Raw genomic sequence first — 17999 nt, 5'->3', positions numbered from 1 at the left:
CGCGGGGAGCCCGGGGTGACGCGCGCTCGGGTGACGCGGGGAGCCCGGGGTGACGCGGGGAGCCCGGGGTGACGCGGGGAGCCCGGGGTGACGCCCGCTCGGGTGACGCGGGGAGCCCGGGGTGACGCGCGCTCGGGTGACGCGGGGAGCCCGGGGTGACGCGCGCTCGGGTGACGCGGGGAGCCCGGGATCATCCGCACGTGGGTAACTGGTGAGCACTGATCACACTGGAACACAGGATCACGGCGCACTGGGGTGACAGGGGCGCATGGGGGTGCCCGGGTCACGCGCACTTGGGTGACAGGGTAGCCCGGGTCACGCTGGAGTACGGGATCACAGTGCACTTGGATGACGGGAAGCCAGGTCACGGGCACCTGAGTGATCATTTGGGCTGCTGCCACTATCTTGGCAAAAGGGGGGGAGGGTGCTATCTTGGCAACAGGGCCCCACGGTTGCGTGGTCACCCGCAATCAACTAGAAGAGGGACCCAAAGGAGCGAGGCTATCAACCCCTTCACACTAAGACACCCCCAAATTGTCTGTTCATGCTTGACGCCACGTGCTTTCAGGGGGAAAGGTGGGTGACGCACAATTATTTCCCCCAAAGGGGACTCCTGGAGATCCCTGGAGTCATTCTAGTAACACACCTGCCTTCAGAATGTGGGGGGGGGGGGGAGACTGTGGAACAGACAGCAGAACTCTTTGATTCTGCAAGTATCCACACCCGCGTCCTGTGTGCCTGGCTCTAGGTTGTTATGTGGGCAGCAGAGATGGAAGACAGAAAGGGTGGTGGCCTTTTCAACTGTGTGTGCAGCAAGCGACTGCCCTTCACCAAACTCTCCAGATACCAAACTCCCTTCACCAGTGGGCCTTGCGGGTCACTACAGTCTGCACTCACGTCCCTCTCTGTTCACTGCCAACGCTCAGGCACGCTGGCCTCTCTCATGCTCCCAACTCACTCCTGCCACAGGACCTTTGCACAATCTCTTTTCCAGATTTTCTCCCTTCCCCACTTCACTCAGATCTCAATTCAAATGCCACTAGTTCCAGGGCAGAACTCTCACCTCCACATCTCAATTCCAACGCTACCTCGCCCACAGGGAGACACACAGGGCACCCTCTCCACACTCACTCTCCTGCCCCTGCGGCTTGCTTTGTCCCCGCGGCACCTCTCGCGGCCTGGAAGAGGACGTGACTACCGCTTGTAGCTTCCCTTGTCCGTCTCCGCCGCACAGTGGCAAGTCCCGCCGGATGAGGAGTCCCTGTGCTGTACCCACCGCGGTAGCGGCCGGGCCTCGGGGAACCCCGGGCACACAGAACGCGCTCAGTGAAGAAGCAGGGACCGTCCCGGGCGGCGGGCGCCTGGAGGGCAGGGAGCAGCCACGGGGCCCTGGAGACGCCGGACTGAGGTGACGCCGAGGCAGGCACGGGCACAGTGTGCAGGGGACGCGTGCAGAGCCGGGGGGTGGGGGCTGGGGCGCTTCAGGGAGGGACTAGAGCATAGGCGTCGCCCGCAGAAGACAGGGCGCTGGCGCGCTCTGCAAGGACCCCTGGGAAGGCCCGGGCCACCACGGCCGCCCACCGCAGGGGGGCGCTGTCGGGCCGCTGCAGCCCTGGGCTCTCCCGCAGGCGCTGGGGAAGGCGGACCCCGGAGAGCATGCAGCGGCTGGGTGTCGGGACGGGCCCACGGGGAGGGGCGAGTGAGAGGCTGGGGAAGGGGTGGCGGTGGCCTGGAGCCCGCAGGCGGGTCCGGAGGGCAGTCTGGGTGCCCACAAGGGTTGGGGGAGACCCCGTGTGGGGACAGGGACAGTTGCTGTTCCAGGAGGCCTGGCAACCGCTTGAAAGACTTCGACGAGACGCTTCTAGAACCTCGTTCCGGCCGGACAAGCCGGTGGCACTTGAAAAGGACTGCGTTCTTTCTCACGGGTCCCCCGCTGTTTACCAGGACATTCTAGGCCCGCCCGTGGGAACTCGTGTGTGTGACTTCCCCGGAGGGTGTCACATGCTGGCTTGTGATCAAGGTCGGGCGTCAGACGCGCCCCCGTGACCTCGCACCTCGGGGCTCGCTCGGGAAGCTGGGGCTCCTTCAGACTTCCGGGTTCTTTCACCCTCCCGCAGAGATGGCACGAGCGACTCGGACGCCCCCGAGGCCGGCCCTGCCCGCGGGGACCTCAGGGGTCCGAGCACTGTGGGCCCTGCGACCACGAGACGTCTCCCCCGAGAGCGGGCAGGGAAGTCTCTGACTCCCGCGGGGCCGCAGGGTGTGGACGGTCCTGTGCTACGGAGGCCACGTCCCCGACCGGGTCCCTGCAGGACGCGCGGACGCCCGCGAGCTCGGTGCCCGAGGGCCGGCCCCCTTCCCAGTGGCTCTAGACGGAGCCTTGCAAGCCCCAGGCAGGTGCCCAGGACCCGCGGAGACCTACGATCGGGAAGGCACGGTGGCTGTCGCCTGCACCGTCTGTAGGATTTCACTCATCACAGAATTAAAAAAACACGGACAAAGGGGGGAAAGACAGAAACATCAGACTCTGAAGTCTAGAGAACAGCTGATGGCTACGAGGGGAGGTGGGTGGGAGGGTGGGCGGCTGGTGAACGAGATTAAGAGTGCGCTTCTGGTGACGAGCACGGTAGTACCGAATTGCCGCATTACTATGTTGTAACTGTGCACCTTAAACTAACACTGTAATTACGTTGGAATTTAAAAATAATAAAAGCGTTAAATCAAACAGCTCAAAAGAAAGCAGCTGTGGGAGAGAACAATAAAGCGTGGAAAGACAAAGGGTCATGAGAGAGCAAGACTTGTGTGAGAAAAAGGGCATTGCGGGAATTTACGAGGAACTGTGGGACACCGAGCGGTGCAGGGATGAGAAGAAATTCAAAGAACTACGGGACAGAAGAGGACCGTGGGGGAGACGGGGCACTGTGCGTACGACAAGCGGTTAGTGGAAAGAAAGGACTTTCGGAAACAAATGGAATTGCAGGTGGTGCCTGGGTGGCTCAGTTGGTTAAGCGTCTCTTAAAAAAAAAAAACAAAAAACAACCCCTTCCTTATTGAAAGAGAGACAGTGAGCGAGCGAGCACGCATGGGCCTGCAAGTGGATGAAGCGCAGAGAGGCAGAGCGAGAATCCCAAGCAGCCTCTGCACTTTTAGTGCAGAGCCTGATGTAAGCCTTGAACCCACAGACCATGAGATCATGACCGAGCCCCAATCAAGATAGATGTTTACCTACTGAGCCACCCGGACACCCCAACTCTTCATTTTGGCTCAGGTCATGATGTTCCAGTTGGGAGACTGAGCCCCGCGTTGGACTACGAGCTGAGCACGGACTGTGCTTGGGATTCTTTCTTTCCCTCTGCCCCGCCCCCTCTCAAAAAAAAAGAAAAAAAAAGGAATTCAGGGGAACATGGGCTTATGGCAGAGAAGGGTGAATTTTGGGTGCGGGCATTATGGGAAACACCAGGGATCAAGGACATCAAAGGGGAGTTTTCAGTAAAAGGGAATTCTAGGAGAGAGTGCTCTGGAAGAGAGACAGAATTGTGGTAATAATGCAGGGTTTTGGAGAAAGAAGGGAACTATGGGAACAAGAAGGGGGTATGCGAGACAAAAAACTAGCGGGGAGGGAACTGTGAGAGAAGGAGATTTAGGGGATGGATGGGAATAGTGGGAAAAGGAGATTATGGGGGAAATGGGAGAATGGGTGACACAGTTCATGGAAAAAAAATTAAGAAGAAAATGTGGAAAAACCAGAATTGCAAGAAAGGTGAAAAGTAGTCAAAAACACAGAAAGTACTGAGAAAAACAGATTTGTGGGTGCCAACAGATACCAGAGTTGTGGGAGACAATGGGTGACTGAGGAAAGGAAGGACTTGCGGCAGCAATAAAGTCCTATGGGAATGACGGGATCATGGAAGAGAAAGGGCTATTGTGAGAGAGAAAACAAACTCTAGGAAAACTTTTGTGGGGGAAACTGGGATTGTGGGGGTGACAAGGGCTTATAGGAGAAAAATAACTAGATCGTGGGGTAGATGAGCAACTAGGAGACAAAAGAAATTCACAGGGAAAAAGCAGGCAACGTGGTATAGGACAGAATTGGGGGCAACGTAGATTTGTGCCAAACAAAAACAACACCAGAACCGCGGAAGAAAAGGAATTGTGGGAAAGAGGGGATTTTGAGAAAAACTGGGTATTTTCCGAGAGAGAGGGAATTGTGAGAAAACCAAGGGCTCGTAGGGAAGAGAAGGAAATTTGGGAAGACAGACTTGTGAGAAGAAGGAATTATAGAGGAAACACGAAATTGTGGGACAAAACATGGTAGGAAAAGGAACTGAGGGGAAATATGACGTTTTGGGAGAGAAGGGGACAATGTGGCATACACAAATTCGCTACCCATGAAATTATGAACAGAGAACTGTTAAGCCACTCGAGAGCAGACACAATGTGATCTGCGGGAATGACTAGGGATCCCAGGAAAGAGAACTGCTGGAGAGAACCACTGTGGGAGAGTCGGACAACTGTGGGAAACGAATGGACGGAAGGAGGGGTGGGGAGTGGCGGCAGAAGCAATGGACTATAAGGAAAGCAGGGGATTCTGAGGGGCGGGGAACAGAGAGCAGAAGCAGTGGATTATGGGACTGGCCAAGATGACAGAGAAGCAAAGAAAGTTAGAAGTAGTAATTGATTGCAAGAGAGGCCAAAGAGGGCGGTGAGGCAATGAACCGTGGGAGAAGCCAAGATGGCGGAGCAGCAAAGAACTTTGGGAGAATTGATGGATTGTGGGAGAGCAAACATGGCGGAGAAGCAAAGGATTCTGGGAGAGGCCGAGATGGTGGACAGGAAAAGCATTGTGGGAGACGCCGTTAACGGCAAAGCAAAGGATTCTGGGAGAGGCCAAGAGGGCGAAGGAGCAAGGGACAATGGGAAAAGTGACGGCTTGTGGGAAGGGTCAAGATGGCGAAAGAGCAAAGGACTGTGGGAAAAGTGATGGACTGTGGGGAAAAGTCAAGATGGCGTAGCAGCAAAGGACTGTGGGAGAAGCGAGGGATTGTGGGAAAGGCTAAGACGGCGGAGAAACAAAGGATTGTGGGACACTCCCTTAACAGGGAAGCAAAGACATGTGGAAGACGCCATGTTGGACCAGCAAAGGCCTGTGGGAAAAGCAAGGGATTAAGAGAGAGACTAAGATGGTGTAGCAGCAGTGGATTGTGGGTGAAGCAGTGGCTTCTGGGAGAGGCCAGGATGGCAGAGCCACAAAGCATTATGGGATAATCTGTTAATGACAGAGCTGCAATGGACTTTGGGAGAAGTAATGGATCGGGGGAAAAGCAAAGATGGTGGAGAAGCAATAGATGGCTTAATGCTTCTGGAAAGAGCAAATAAGAGTCATTTAAATTTTTCTCATGTTCATAAGATAAAAACCAAGTTTAGGTTTGTGAGAAGTCCCATTTTTCTTAACTTTTAGGCCCGAGGCAAATTCCCATTACTTGTAAAGATACTTTACATAACGCTGTCCTGAGAAATTACACACAGATCTCCTCAGTCGAGAATTGTCACAGTCACAGAGCATGAGCATCAAATCAATTCTCCCACACCAGGAGTCCTGTAAGCAAAGCTACAGTCTCTACTTCGAAGTCTTAAGTAGACTTTTAAGAGGACACCGTTAAAACGCAAGCTCTATAGCGGAATCTATAACAACCCTTCATCATCTGTCCCCAGCCTGCGTCTCTCGGGAAAACCCGTCACAACATCGCTGCAGAGCCCGCCCCCAAACCACATATAACCATTCTGCTCTGTGTCTCTTGACATTTCTCCTCTCCCATTCAGGTCTCCTGTGCACGACTGCCTCTGAACATCTCCAGAAACTCTCACCCAGGATCCCCAAACCTCTGGACCCGCTGCTATTTCTGCATTTAACACTTCACATTTTTTTAGAAAACACTGCATTGTGGGGGCGCCCGGCTGGCTCAGTAGGTACATGGCAACTCTTTATTTCAGGGTGTTACATGGAATGAAGCCCCATGTTGGGTGAAGAGATTACTGAAAATCTAAACTGATGAAACAAAATAATAGCATTGTCTTAACTTACAAGTTTTATACATGATGCTTCTCAAAAACACTAACCCTCCTTGATCCTATAGCAGATGCTCAAGACACATCTGTTGAAGATCAAATTCAGGTAACTCCTGTGAAGTGCCTAGTAAGCGCCTGACACCATGTCAGATATGTACTAATGGAGGTTCAAGGTGAGCCTATCGGCCCTGGAGTCAACCTCACATTGAAGCAAATGATGCTTCAGCACATGACAAGTCAAGTCATCACAGCAGTACAGAGAGCCTCGTGTTCACAGCTCTGAATTCTGTATCTGGGCCTTTTCTCACACCCCTAACAGTATTTTCTGCACTGCACACAGCTCCTCGTTACCTATATTAAATCAGGTGGAAAAAAGGAGGAGATGGCCAAGACTAAGCCATATCACAACCCCAAGATGACCCTCCTAGAAGAGGCGGGTGGCCCTTGTGGCAGCACGTTGCCTAGGGTACAGTGACCAGACTCTGCTGTGGGCACCACTCCGTCCTGGGCTGTTTCCCCTACACGGACCAGCACCTCCTTAGAAGAGACGGAAGTGCCTTGCTCTTAGATGCAGACTGGGAATTTTCAGTCTACTGTTTTGCTTCTGAATTCCACTCCTTACCAACATTTGTCCCATTGTCGCCTCAAACTAGGACTACATAAGATTATTTAGTACTAGAGGCGGCATTTACTGAATGTCAGCACCACTGTACACAGCACACCTTCTATTTAACCTTATGAAAAATTACCATCATAAGCACCCTATTAGAGGGAAACAAACCCTCTGAGATTTGCTAGAAGGGCTTGTCGTCAGCTCCCCTGGACGGGGCTGAGTGAACAGTCCTGGGTCCAACTGCCACTAACCCTTCCACGAGTTAGCATGACAGCTGGGACCTGGCCAAGTCCATTCCTCACCCTTCCCTCATAGGTCACTTAGCTTCTGGTAAGCTTAGCAGACATTGCTATTATTCAAAGACAGAGAACTTAACTCATTACACATTCTTAGCAGGGAAAATAACCACCCAAAATGTTGAAGGTCGCAACTCTTTGTTCCCCCCCACCCCGTCCCCACCCCGGAACTCTACAGAGATTATATGGACATAGTACCTCAATTCTTACATTATTAAAAGTTCTTTCAATCTTATAACTAATTACTCTTATTGTTCAGCTATGCCTTCAGTAGGTCATGACCTGCACGACCTACAGATTTTCCATCAAAAATCTATAATTTAACATGATCATGTCAAGCAAGCACCGGGTGCTTATCACAGACGCATCAAGCACTGGTTATGTACGTAAGATGGAGAACGGAAGGCACAGCGATCCACACCATGAACACATTAGGTCAACGTGCTTTCAAACAATCTCAAGGGAATACAGGGGAAGCAGCTTCAGGGCCTCAGCGGAACGAGGAGGGGTGAAGTGGCCTCCTCCTCAAAGAGCATGTGTGAGAATCAACCCACTGATCTGGAGAGGAAAGTGCTCCAAACATGTGGTCTCTCCGTGTAAAGAATTTTCTATCTTGTTACCCCGTGGTAACAGCAACACGTTTCGTCAAGAAGAAATCTTCGGAGGGGTTAAAATCTACATAGAGGAGGGAGGATAAAATCAATGCTCTCATGACAACAGTAACTGAGATTACTCATTACTCATCTTGATTAGATTAAAAGTGAGCTTACTGTAATAGTAAATTCAGAATATGAAACAAATGATAAGTTCCAAGGTTATAATAGTTGAATGAAAAGCATTCATGATATACTTATTAAAAGATATACGTTGGGGCGCCTGGGTGGCTTAGTCGGTTAAGCGTCCGACTTTTGCTTGGGTCATGATCTCGCGGTTCGTGGGTTCGAGCCCCGCGTTGGGCTCTGTGCTGACTGCCGGCTCAGAGCCTGGAGCCTGTTTCAATCTGTGACTCCCTCTCTCTCTGACCCTCCCCTGCTCATGCTGTCTCTGTCTCTCTCTCCTAGAAATAAATAAAACATTAAAAAAAAAAATTTAAAAAAAAGATATACATGAATACACAGAATTATAAAATATATGGGATAGGTTTAGTAAATGGCAATCGATAGAGAAACAATTATTTGAGCCGTAACTGCTACTTTCTTCCTTATCAGTTGGGTTAATGGACAGAACCCCAAAGAAGAACAGGAGTTTTCAAAGGGAACATAAAGAAAGAAGATGAAGAAATTGGGAAGACAGATTGATAGTATGGGAAGAAAACTTCAAAAGAATAGAGCCCTAAACAGCCATAATGCTGTGACGAAAAAGTCGACTTTTACAAAGAGAAAAGACTCACACAGATCACCCAAACACAAAATCAATAAAGAAACAGCACTTTTGAATGACACACCAGATGAGATGACCTAAAAGATACGTTCAGAACATTCCATCCTAAAACAGCAGAATACATACTCTTTGCAAGTGCACACGGAATATTCTCCAGACGAGATCACATGTTAGACCACAAGTCTCAACAAATTAGAAAACAAGGAGGTCATACTATGCATCTTTTTCAACCATGACACTACAAAACTGAAAATCAACCACAAGAAAAAATCTGGAAAGAGCAAAGATACATGGAGGTTAGAGAATATGCTGGTAAACAATGGATGGGTCAACTAATAAATCATAGAGGAAAATCACAAATACATGGAAACAAGTGAAAATGAAAACACAGGGGTCCCAAATCTTTGGGATGCAGCAAAAGTCATTCTAAGAGGCAAGTTTATAGCAATAGAGGCCTACCTCAAGAAGACGAATCTCCAATTTAAAAAAAACCTAACCTTACAGCTAGATACACTCGATAAAGAACAAACAAAACCCAAGGTCAGTAGAAGGAAAGAAATAATAATGATGAGAGCAGAAATAAAACAGAAATTTAAAAAATAAACTAGAATACATCAATAAAACCAGGAGATGATCCGTAGCAAAGATCAACAAATTGATAAGCCTTTAGCCTGACTCATTAGAGAGACAGAAAATCAGAAATGAAAGAGATGAAGTAACAACCGACACTAAGTAAAAAGGATAAGAAATAATAAAAAAAATTATATGCCAATAAATTGGACAAGCTAGAAGCAATAGACAAATTCTTAGAAACCTATAACCTCCCACAGGCACCCAGGTGGCTTAGGTACATTAAGCATCCAACTCATTATTTTGCCTCAGGTCATGATCGCACAGTTTGGGAGTCTGAGCCCCACGTCTGGGCTCTGCGCTGATAGCTCAGAGTCTGGAGCCTGCCTCAGATTCTGGGTCTCCCTCTCTCTCTGCCCCTCCCCCACTATTCTCTCACATTCTCTCTTCTCTCAAAAATAAATATTCAAAAATTTAAAAAGAAAATGATCCAATTTACGAATGGCACCAAAAATAATAAAATACCTAGGAATAAACTTAACCAAAGAGGTAAAAAACCTATACTGTGAAAATTAAAGCCCCTGATGAAAGAAATTAAAGATGACATAAACAAATGGGAAGATATTCAATTTTCATGGATTGACAGAATATTACGAAGATGTCCATTCTACCCAAAACAATCTATAGATTCAATGCAATCCCTATGAAAATAACAATCCTGAAAGTTCTGTGGAACCACAAAAGACCCCAAATGATGAGGCAATCCTACAAAAGAGAAACACAACTGCAAGTATCACAATTCTAGGTGCCAAGATTATTATGATGTGGTAGCAAGCAGAACAGTATCCTGCTGACAAAAATAGACACATTGAGCAACAGAACAGAATACAGAGCCCAGAAATAAACCCATGAGTATATGGTCAATTAATCTTCAATAAAAGAGACAAGAATATACATTGAGCAAGAGACAGTCTCTTCAACAAGCGGTGCTGGGAAATCTGGACAGCTGTCTGCAAAAGAATGCAACTTGGTCACTTTCTTACACCATACACAAAAAGCTTCTTCTGCACAGCAAAAGAAACAAGTAGTACAACTAAAAGACAAGGTAGTGAATGAGAGATTTGCAAATGACCTATCTAATAAGGGGTTAGTTTCTAAAATCTTAAAAGAACTTATACAACACCACCAAAAACACAAATAACCCAATTTTTTAAAAAAGGCAGAAGACAGGAGCACCTCAGTGGCTCCGTTGGTGGAGCACCTGACTTCAGCTCAGGTCATACTCTCACAGATTGTGGGTTCGAGCCCCACATCGGGTTCTGTGCTGACAGCTCAGAGCCTGGAACCTGCTTCCGATTCTGTGTCCCCCTCTGTGTGCCCCTGCCCTGCTCAGGCTCTGTCTCATCATTCTCAAGAATAAATATTAAAAAATATATATATTTAAAAAACATAAGACATAAACAGACATTTCTCCAAAGAAGACATGCAGATGGCCAACACACAAAGAGATGCTCGCTGATCCCACCCAAGGCAATCTACCCATTCAAGGCAATCCCTAGCAAAATAAAACCAGCATTCTTCACACAGCTCGAACAAACAATCCTAAAATTCGTATGGAACCACAAAAGACCCCGAATAGCCAAAGCAATCTTGAAAAAGAAAACCAAAGCAGGAGGCATCACAATCCTGGACTTTAAGCTGTATTACACAGCTGTCATCATCAAGACAGCATGGTACTGGCACAAGAACAGACACTGAGATCCAAGGAACAGAAGAGAACCCAGATACGGACCCACAAACATATGGCCAAGTAAGCCTTGACCAAGCAGGAAGAGTATCGAATGGAATAAAAACAGTCTCTTCAGCAAACGGTGCTGGGAAAACTGGACAGGGACATGCAGTACCATGAACATGGCCTACTTCCCCACACCATACACAAACAGAAACTCAAAATGGATGAAACACCTAAATCTAAGACAGGAAGCCATCAAAACCCTAGTGGAGAAAGCAGGCAAGAACCTCTTTGACCTTGGCCACAGCAACTTCTTACTCAACACATCTCTGGAGGCAGGGGAAGCAAAAGCAAAAATGAACTATTGGGGCCGCATCAAAAGAAAAACCTTCTGCACAGCGAAGGAAGCAATCAGCAAAAACTGAAAAGCAAGTGACGGAATGGGAGAAGATATCTGCAAATAAGGTATCTAATAAAGGGTTAGTATCCAAAACATATAAAGAGCTTATCAAACTCAACATCCAAAAAGCAAATAAGTGAAGAAATGGGTAAAAGACATGAATAGACCTTTCCAAAGAAGACATCAGATGGCCAACAGACACATGAAAAGATGCTCAACATCACTCATCCGTCAGGGAAATACAGATCAAAACCACACTGAGATACCACCTCACACCTGTCAGAATGGCCAACATTAACAACTCAGGTAACGACAGATGTTGGCGAGGATGCGGAGAAAGAGCATCTCTTTTGCACGGCTCCTGGGAATGCACACTGGTGCAGCCACTCTAGAAAACAGTGTGGAGGTTCCTCAAAAAATTAAAAATAGAACTACCCTATGACCCAGCGATGGCACGACAAGCTATTTACCCAAGGGATACAAGTGTGCGGTTTCGAAGGGGCTCATGTAAAGAAGAAGTGGTATATACACAATGGAGCATTACTCGGCAATCAAAAAGAATGAAATCTTGTCATTTCCAACTACGCGGATGGAACTAGAGGGTCTTATGCTGAGCGAAATGAGCCAGTCAGAGAAAGACAAATATGTGACTTCACCCATATGGGGACTTTAAGATACAAAACAGATGAACCTAAGGGAAGAGAAGCAAAAAGAATATAAAAACAGGGAAGGGGTCAATACGTAAGAGACTGAAATGTGGAGAACAAAAGAGGGTTGCTGGAGGGGGATGGGCTACGTGGGTGAGGGGCACTAAGAAATCTACTCCTGACATCACTGCTGCACCACATGCTAACTAACCTGGATGTAAATTTAAAAATTAAAAACAAACAAAAAAAGAGTCACAGTTCCGGTTCTCGTACGTGCACCGAGTTTTCTCTACACCTGCTCAGGTCTCAGTGCTCAAGCTCTGCCCATACGAAAACAGTTCTTACAAAGGCTCTTCCCTGACTTCACGCACAGAGGTGTACCACGCGCACTCGTAACTTACTCAAACGCAGCCATACTTAGAACGGGGTCGGGTGGGTAGGAGCCGGGAGGGGAGAAGGACATCATCTCTGGGATCCTGCAGCCAGCTTCCCACCCGCTAGCCTGTGCCTGCACGGTGGCGAAGCCTCTAGAAAGAATACGGGAATGGCCTCCGAGGTTCCCCTCCCACTCACTGAAGTGACTTCTCTGGTGGCAGGAAGGTGGCCCCAGAGGCACACTGACCAGGCAAGAGTTAGAGGGAATCCTGAACTTGTCCCCAGGGGGCAGTGGTAACGACAGCCAAAAGTCTGATGTAGACATCTTCGTGAATGTGCTCGAGTGTTCCAGGCAGCAAAGTGTTTAAGTGATTTAATTTCTGAACGAAATCGCTCTTCTTCTTAGTGTAACGCATGCCACGTTCTGCAAGGATTACCATGCAGAACACGGGACTGTAGATATCGGGACCGATGTTCGAGGATTCCAAGGGGACCCGATACAAACCAAAGACCCTCCCGGCCACTTGAGCTGCATCTCCACCGTATGCTTCTGCAAATGTCAGTGGTTAACTTTGCAAACCTACTGTGTGCTTCGAAATTCCTCGAAGGGCCTGACTCAACAGACGTCAATTAACACTATGTCACAACAGTTGAAAGGAATAGTTGCTATTTTTATATGTTCTGTCCACGACCAAAAACACCAGCTGCAGAGGCGCCTGGATGGTTCAGTTAGATGACCGACTCTTGACTTTGGCTCAGGTCACGATCACTTAAGCCCGAGCCCTGCGTCAGGCTCTCGCTCGGCGTGGAACCTACCTGGGATTCTCTCTTTCCCTCAGCCCTTCCGCTGGCCATTCTCTCCCTCTCTTTCTCTCTCAAAAAAAAAAAAAAAAAATACCAATGCATTCCTTGCTTTTCTCAAAAGGCATTCTAAACTTTTTTTTTAATGTTTATTTTTGAGAGACAGAGTGTGAGCAGGGGAGGGGCCACGAGAGAGAGGGAGACACAGAATCTGAAGCAGGCTCCAGGCTCTGAGCTGTCACCACAGAGCCCGATGTGGGGCTCGAACTCAAGAACCACAAGATCACGACCTGAGCCGAAGTCGGCCAGTCAACCGACTGAGCCACCCAGGTGCCCCAAAAAGGCATTCTTTATATGCTTTCTTTTTCCTACAAATTTTTCTCAAACTGGCATTTCCAAGGCTTATTCTATTCCCACCTTTTTTATCATGTCCAACAGACTGTGAGATCCTTAAGGACCAGGTTTGCGGTCTCTGGGTCCCACACCCACACAGCCCCCAGGACAGGGCTGGTGGCACTGTGGGCAGCCATCGGTCACCACGACCAGAAGCAAGGACAGCCCCATCCGTACGATAGAATATTTCTTATTCAGCCACAAAAAGAACGAAGTTCTGACTCAAGCTACGATGTAGGTGAATCCCAGAAACATGATGCTAAGTGAAAGAAGCCAGACAGAAAAGGACAGACGTGTCTCCATTTAGGTGAAATGCGCAGAGGAGGCAAATCCACAGAGACAGAAAGTACATTAGCAATTGAGAGCAGAGAGGAATGGGAAGGGGTTGGAAACGGGTAAAGGGTTTCTTGCTGGACTAATGAAAATGTGCTGGAATAAGACAGGTACACCTTGGAGAATATGCTAAAACTGACTGAAGTTTAAAGTTAAAAAGATGAATTTTATGGTATGCAAATTATATCTCAAATTTTTTTAAGCTGATACATTTTGAGAGAGAAAGCAAGCACACTGTGAGCAGGAGAGGGGTAGAGAGAGAGGGAGAGAAGATCCCAAGCAGGTTCCATGCTCTCAGCGCACAGCCTGACTCGGGGCTCGAACTCATGAACCGTGACATCATGACCTGAGCTGAAATTGAGAGTTGAAGGCTTAACCGACGGAGCCACCCAGGCGCCCCCAAATGCAGACGCTTTTAGGACATTTCCTTATTGTACTATTTCCCCAAATAGAAACTGATCGACTAAACGGAGTTCAAATTTCAAAGACAAACTCTTCACGCACCGTAGCGGGGCCAAGACTCACTGCATGATGTCAGCCGTGCTGAGCACCGTCGCCGGGGAGGAGGGAAGGGAAGGAAGGAGGCCTTCCGAGTGTCCACGAGGAACGCATGCCATTTGCTCACCCTCCACCGGAGTTCGGTCGGCTTTCTCCAAGGGGCAGGCCCGGGCCGCAGCTCGCTGGGAAGGAGAGCAAGCGAACCGGCCGGTCCTGCTCCTCGCTGGTGACGGGCTCGGGCAGACCGGGACGGCTTGTATGGTCATTTCTAATGTGTGACTTGACTTCCAGAGACGGGCTCGATCATTTTTTTTTTTTATTTTTTTTATTTATTTCTAGGAGAGAGAGAGAGAGACAGCGTGAGCAGGGGAGGGTCAGAGAGAGAGGGAGATACAGAATCTGAAACAGGCTCCAGGCTCTGAGCCGGCAGTCAGCACAGAGCCCGACGCGGGGCTCGAACCCACGAACCGCGAGATCATGACCTGAGCAAAAGTCGGACGCTTAACCGACTAAGCCACTCAGGCGCCCCATCGATCACTTTAAAACAGCAGGACGGGACAGGGGGACGGGCGTGTCTGGGGGGCTCAGTCAGTCAAACTTCCGACTCTTGATTGCAACTCGTGTCATGATCTCACGGGTCATGAGAACAGGCCCTGCGTCGAGCTCGGCGCTGAGCATGTGGAGCCTGCTTGGGATCTCTCTCTCTTCTCTCCCTCTCTCTCTGCCCCTCCTTTTGCTCTTCTGCTCTCTCTAATTAGATACACTAAAAAAATTAACACACCAGGACGGGAATCAAACAAATGTGAATCTATCAAGATGAAAGTTTCCAGCTCGTTCCCCCGGGGGCAGCATGCTAAGAGCAGATCCACCTGGTGGGGCTCTCACCCTTGATGAATGATGTGCACTAGACAGAAGGTCCACAGACACCCGGCCTCTCTTGGGGCTGTGGCCAGAACTACCGTTTCCCTTCGAGGATTCCAATTACACGCAGAGAGCCCCCGCCTCCAGGAAGCCATCTATCAATCTATCGCTACAGACTTGGCCCTGAGAGGCAACCGGGCTCGCCACCTACAAACAAAGCCTCCTTCAATGAACCTGAATTGCAGGAATGAAGAAAGACCCTCGAAGGTCACTGCCAGACACCCTTCTGCAAATTTCCCTTGCTCTCAAGTGTCTACATCATTTCTGTACAAAGCCATCCGACTGTATGGGGTCTGTCTTTGATTTCACGTGTGCGTGCGGGGCATTTAGATCAGAAAAGTTTTGGATCCGGGCTTTCCGAAAGCCTAGTTATTCCGAGATGCTGGTTCTGAACTGGGGTCGCCACGCCCACAGGGGGTAGCTGTTGACGTCCAGGCGGTGACAACCTGGGAGGGTGTGACTGGCATCGAGTGGGCAGAGATGTGCCACATCCTCTAGGGTCCAGGTCGGCCTTCGGGACAAGGCACCCCCAGCCCTAGATGCCCAGTGCTGAGACGACCTGCTCAGAAGGAGGGCACCGCAGGCCACGCAGGGGCTGATCCATTGAGGCCGGTCCGTCAGAGCCCAGGCCCGGTGCCCGCTGACACAATGTCGAATGGCCCCGATGTCTGACAGCATGCTTACAGAGAGAGAGAGAGAGAGCACGTGCCCATGTGCGGGGGACACACTGGAAGCATACTCAGCACGGGGCCTGACTTCCAAGTCAGACTCCATCTCACGACCCTGAGATCTCATGACCTGAGCCGAAATCAAGAGTCAGATGCTCAACCCACTGAGCCACCCAGGCGCCCCTCAGTCAACGTTCTTAAACATCCTCTCTTAGCTTCTCTCTCACTTTCTAGAATATATATTTATTTTGAGGGTGCCGCGGTGGCTCAATCACTTGGGCATCTGACTTGGGCTTGGGTCACGATGTCACAGTTCGTGCGTTCGGGCCCTGCGTCGGGCTCTGTGCCGACTGTGTGGAGCCTGCTTGCGATTTTCTGCCTGCTCCACCCTCACTTGTGCACTCCCCACTCTCTCAAAATCATCTTTAAAAAACAGAAAATGAAATAAAATAAAATGTGTATTTCTTTTTAAGACAGAGAGAGCATGATCCAGGGAGACAGAGAGAAAACCTAAGGTGCCCCCTACGTTCAGCGCAGAGCCTGACATGGGGTTCAGTCCTATGACCCCAGGATCATGACTTGAGCAGAAATTAACAATCACACGCTCCACCAAGAGAGCGACCCCAGGCGTCTCTTGCTCGTGCTCGTTTTTAGACAGCCCATGGGCCACCATAAAGTTACAGCCACAAAACCTCCTCATAAGGACCCATCTGCTCATATGGGACAAACCCTGAGGTGATTACAGCTCTGGGGACGTCAGAGTGGGGATCTGCAAACCCCTCCTATCAACATCGTGGCTAAAACAAAACCTTACAAGGAACCTTACAAGCAGGGAGGAGAGAGGTCCGTGAGCAAAAAGTTATTTCATCAGTGATAGTCTGGATTGTATAAAAAAACAGCGGTTGTCATCAATTCGATCTAGAAGGTCACTTGAGTCAACACGGAAAACTCTGGAACCCAAACACCTGGGTCTCTGAGACTATCTCCATCGCACTCGAATATCTAACTTTCTCTATGTTTGGACCTGATCAATAAATAGCACCGTATCCAGGAAATTCAGTTACACGGAGCGGCGGAGCCGAAGCCCGAACGGTTTCAGGAAGCGTGGCTGCCCACGAGGCGGGTCCTCGCTGCAAGCCACGGGGCAGGCGAACGGTACTCCGAGCCAGCCCAGGAAGACAAATTCCCAGGCTGGGGGCCGGGGTGGGTAGAGCTCGCTCACCAACGCATTTCAGTGTGCACGATTTTCCCCACAGGCTTCCATGTAAATTTTGGAACCGAATCATTTCCTAGATGCCCAAGGCCCACACGAGGGTCCCACAGCACAGTCTGCTGACCGCAGAGCAACCCGGAGACCCCGGCACTCAAGTCCTTCAGTGAAAAGGACAGAGGAGGAGCGCCAGCCCCGGCAGACGGGGTCCCCAGCTGCAGGGCCGCCGTGAGCCAGGCAGACCAAACTGTCCTGAAGCCACAGAGGCCCGGTCACAGCATTCACGGCCCGACAGCGTCTGTGAGGGGTCTGCACAGACAGTCTATCTCCCATTGATCAAGCCACCCAGGCGAGCAGGGGACACCGCTTAGAATTACAGACGTCTGGAGGCGCCTAGGGAGCTCGGTCGGTTACGCGTCCGACTTGAGCTCAGGTCATGAGCTCACGGTTCGGGAGTTCAAGCCCTGTTTTGGGCTCTGTGCTGACGGCTCAGGGCCTGGAGCCTGTTTCAGATTCTGTCTGCTTGTCTCTCTGCCCCTCCCTTGCTCATGCCCTGTCTCTCTCTCAAAAATAAACATTTAAAAAAATTACAGGGGTCTACAGTGCTTAATAAGCAGCATGAAACTATTAAAAAGAGTCATAGGTGATGAAATGCAAGAGGAGCCTCAGTTGGCTTCTGTGACTTTCTGTCACACCCTCAAGTGTATTACAGGGGTCACGGACACCTCTCTCACGACGCGCCCCCTCCTGGTGTGGTCAAGGGCTTGCGGGTGGCCCTGCGGCTCCGCAGTTCCCCTGCACCGGCCACAGGCTCACCTTCAGACAAGAGGCTCAGGGTCTCATCGGACGCCTGCCCGCCGACACGCACCGGCTTCCTGGAGACGGGGCTCTCCCGCGGCTCACCGGAGACATCTGGGGACAGGGAGGTTCCCAAGGACTGCCACCGAATCTCCTTCTCGGGGCGCTGCAAGTCCAGGCTGCATCCCGTCCAGCCGTAGAAGACCAATGACAAGAGAAACCCCTGGGCTGGGTTCAGGAGCCCCTGCGAGAAGGACGAAAAGACACGAGTCGGTCAGTCGGTGCGCTGGGACTGTGA

At 49.9% G+C, this 17999-nt stretch overlaps 1 protein-coding gene across 1 annotated transcript in view; it reads right to left on the bottom strand.

The window, feature by feature from the left end:
* GPR143 (G protein-coupled receptor 143) overlaps positions 1-17999 on the bottom strand; it is a 41346-nt gene that overhangs the window by 3709 nt on the left and 19638 nt on the right. The window contains exon 8 of the mRNA XM_039234248.1: positions 17720-17945. Coding sequence (XP_039090179.1) covers positions 17720-17945 — 226 coding nt within the window. The remainder of the gene's footprint in view (positions 1-17719; positions 17946-17999) is intronic.

This window comes from Hyaena hyaena, unplaced genomic scaffold (assembly GCF_003009895.1).
Source record: "Hyaena hyaena isolate Hyena2069 unplaced genomic scaffold, ASM300989v1 scaffold_85, whole genome shotgun sequence".
Classification (NCBI taxonomy): domain Eukaryota; kingdom Metazoa; phylum Chordata; class Mammalia; order Carnivora; family Hyaenidae; genus Hyaena; species Hyaena hyaena.
This window is presented reverse-complemented; position numbering and strand designations above follow the sequence as displayed.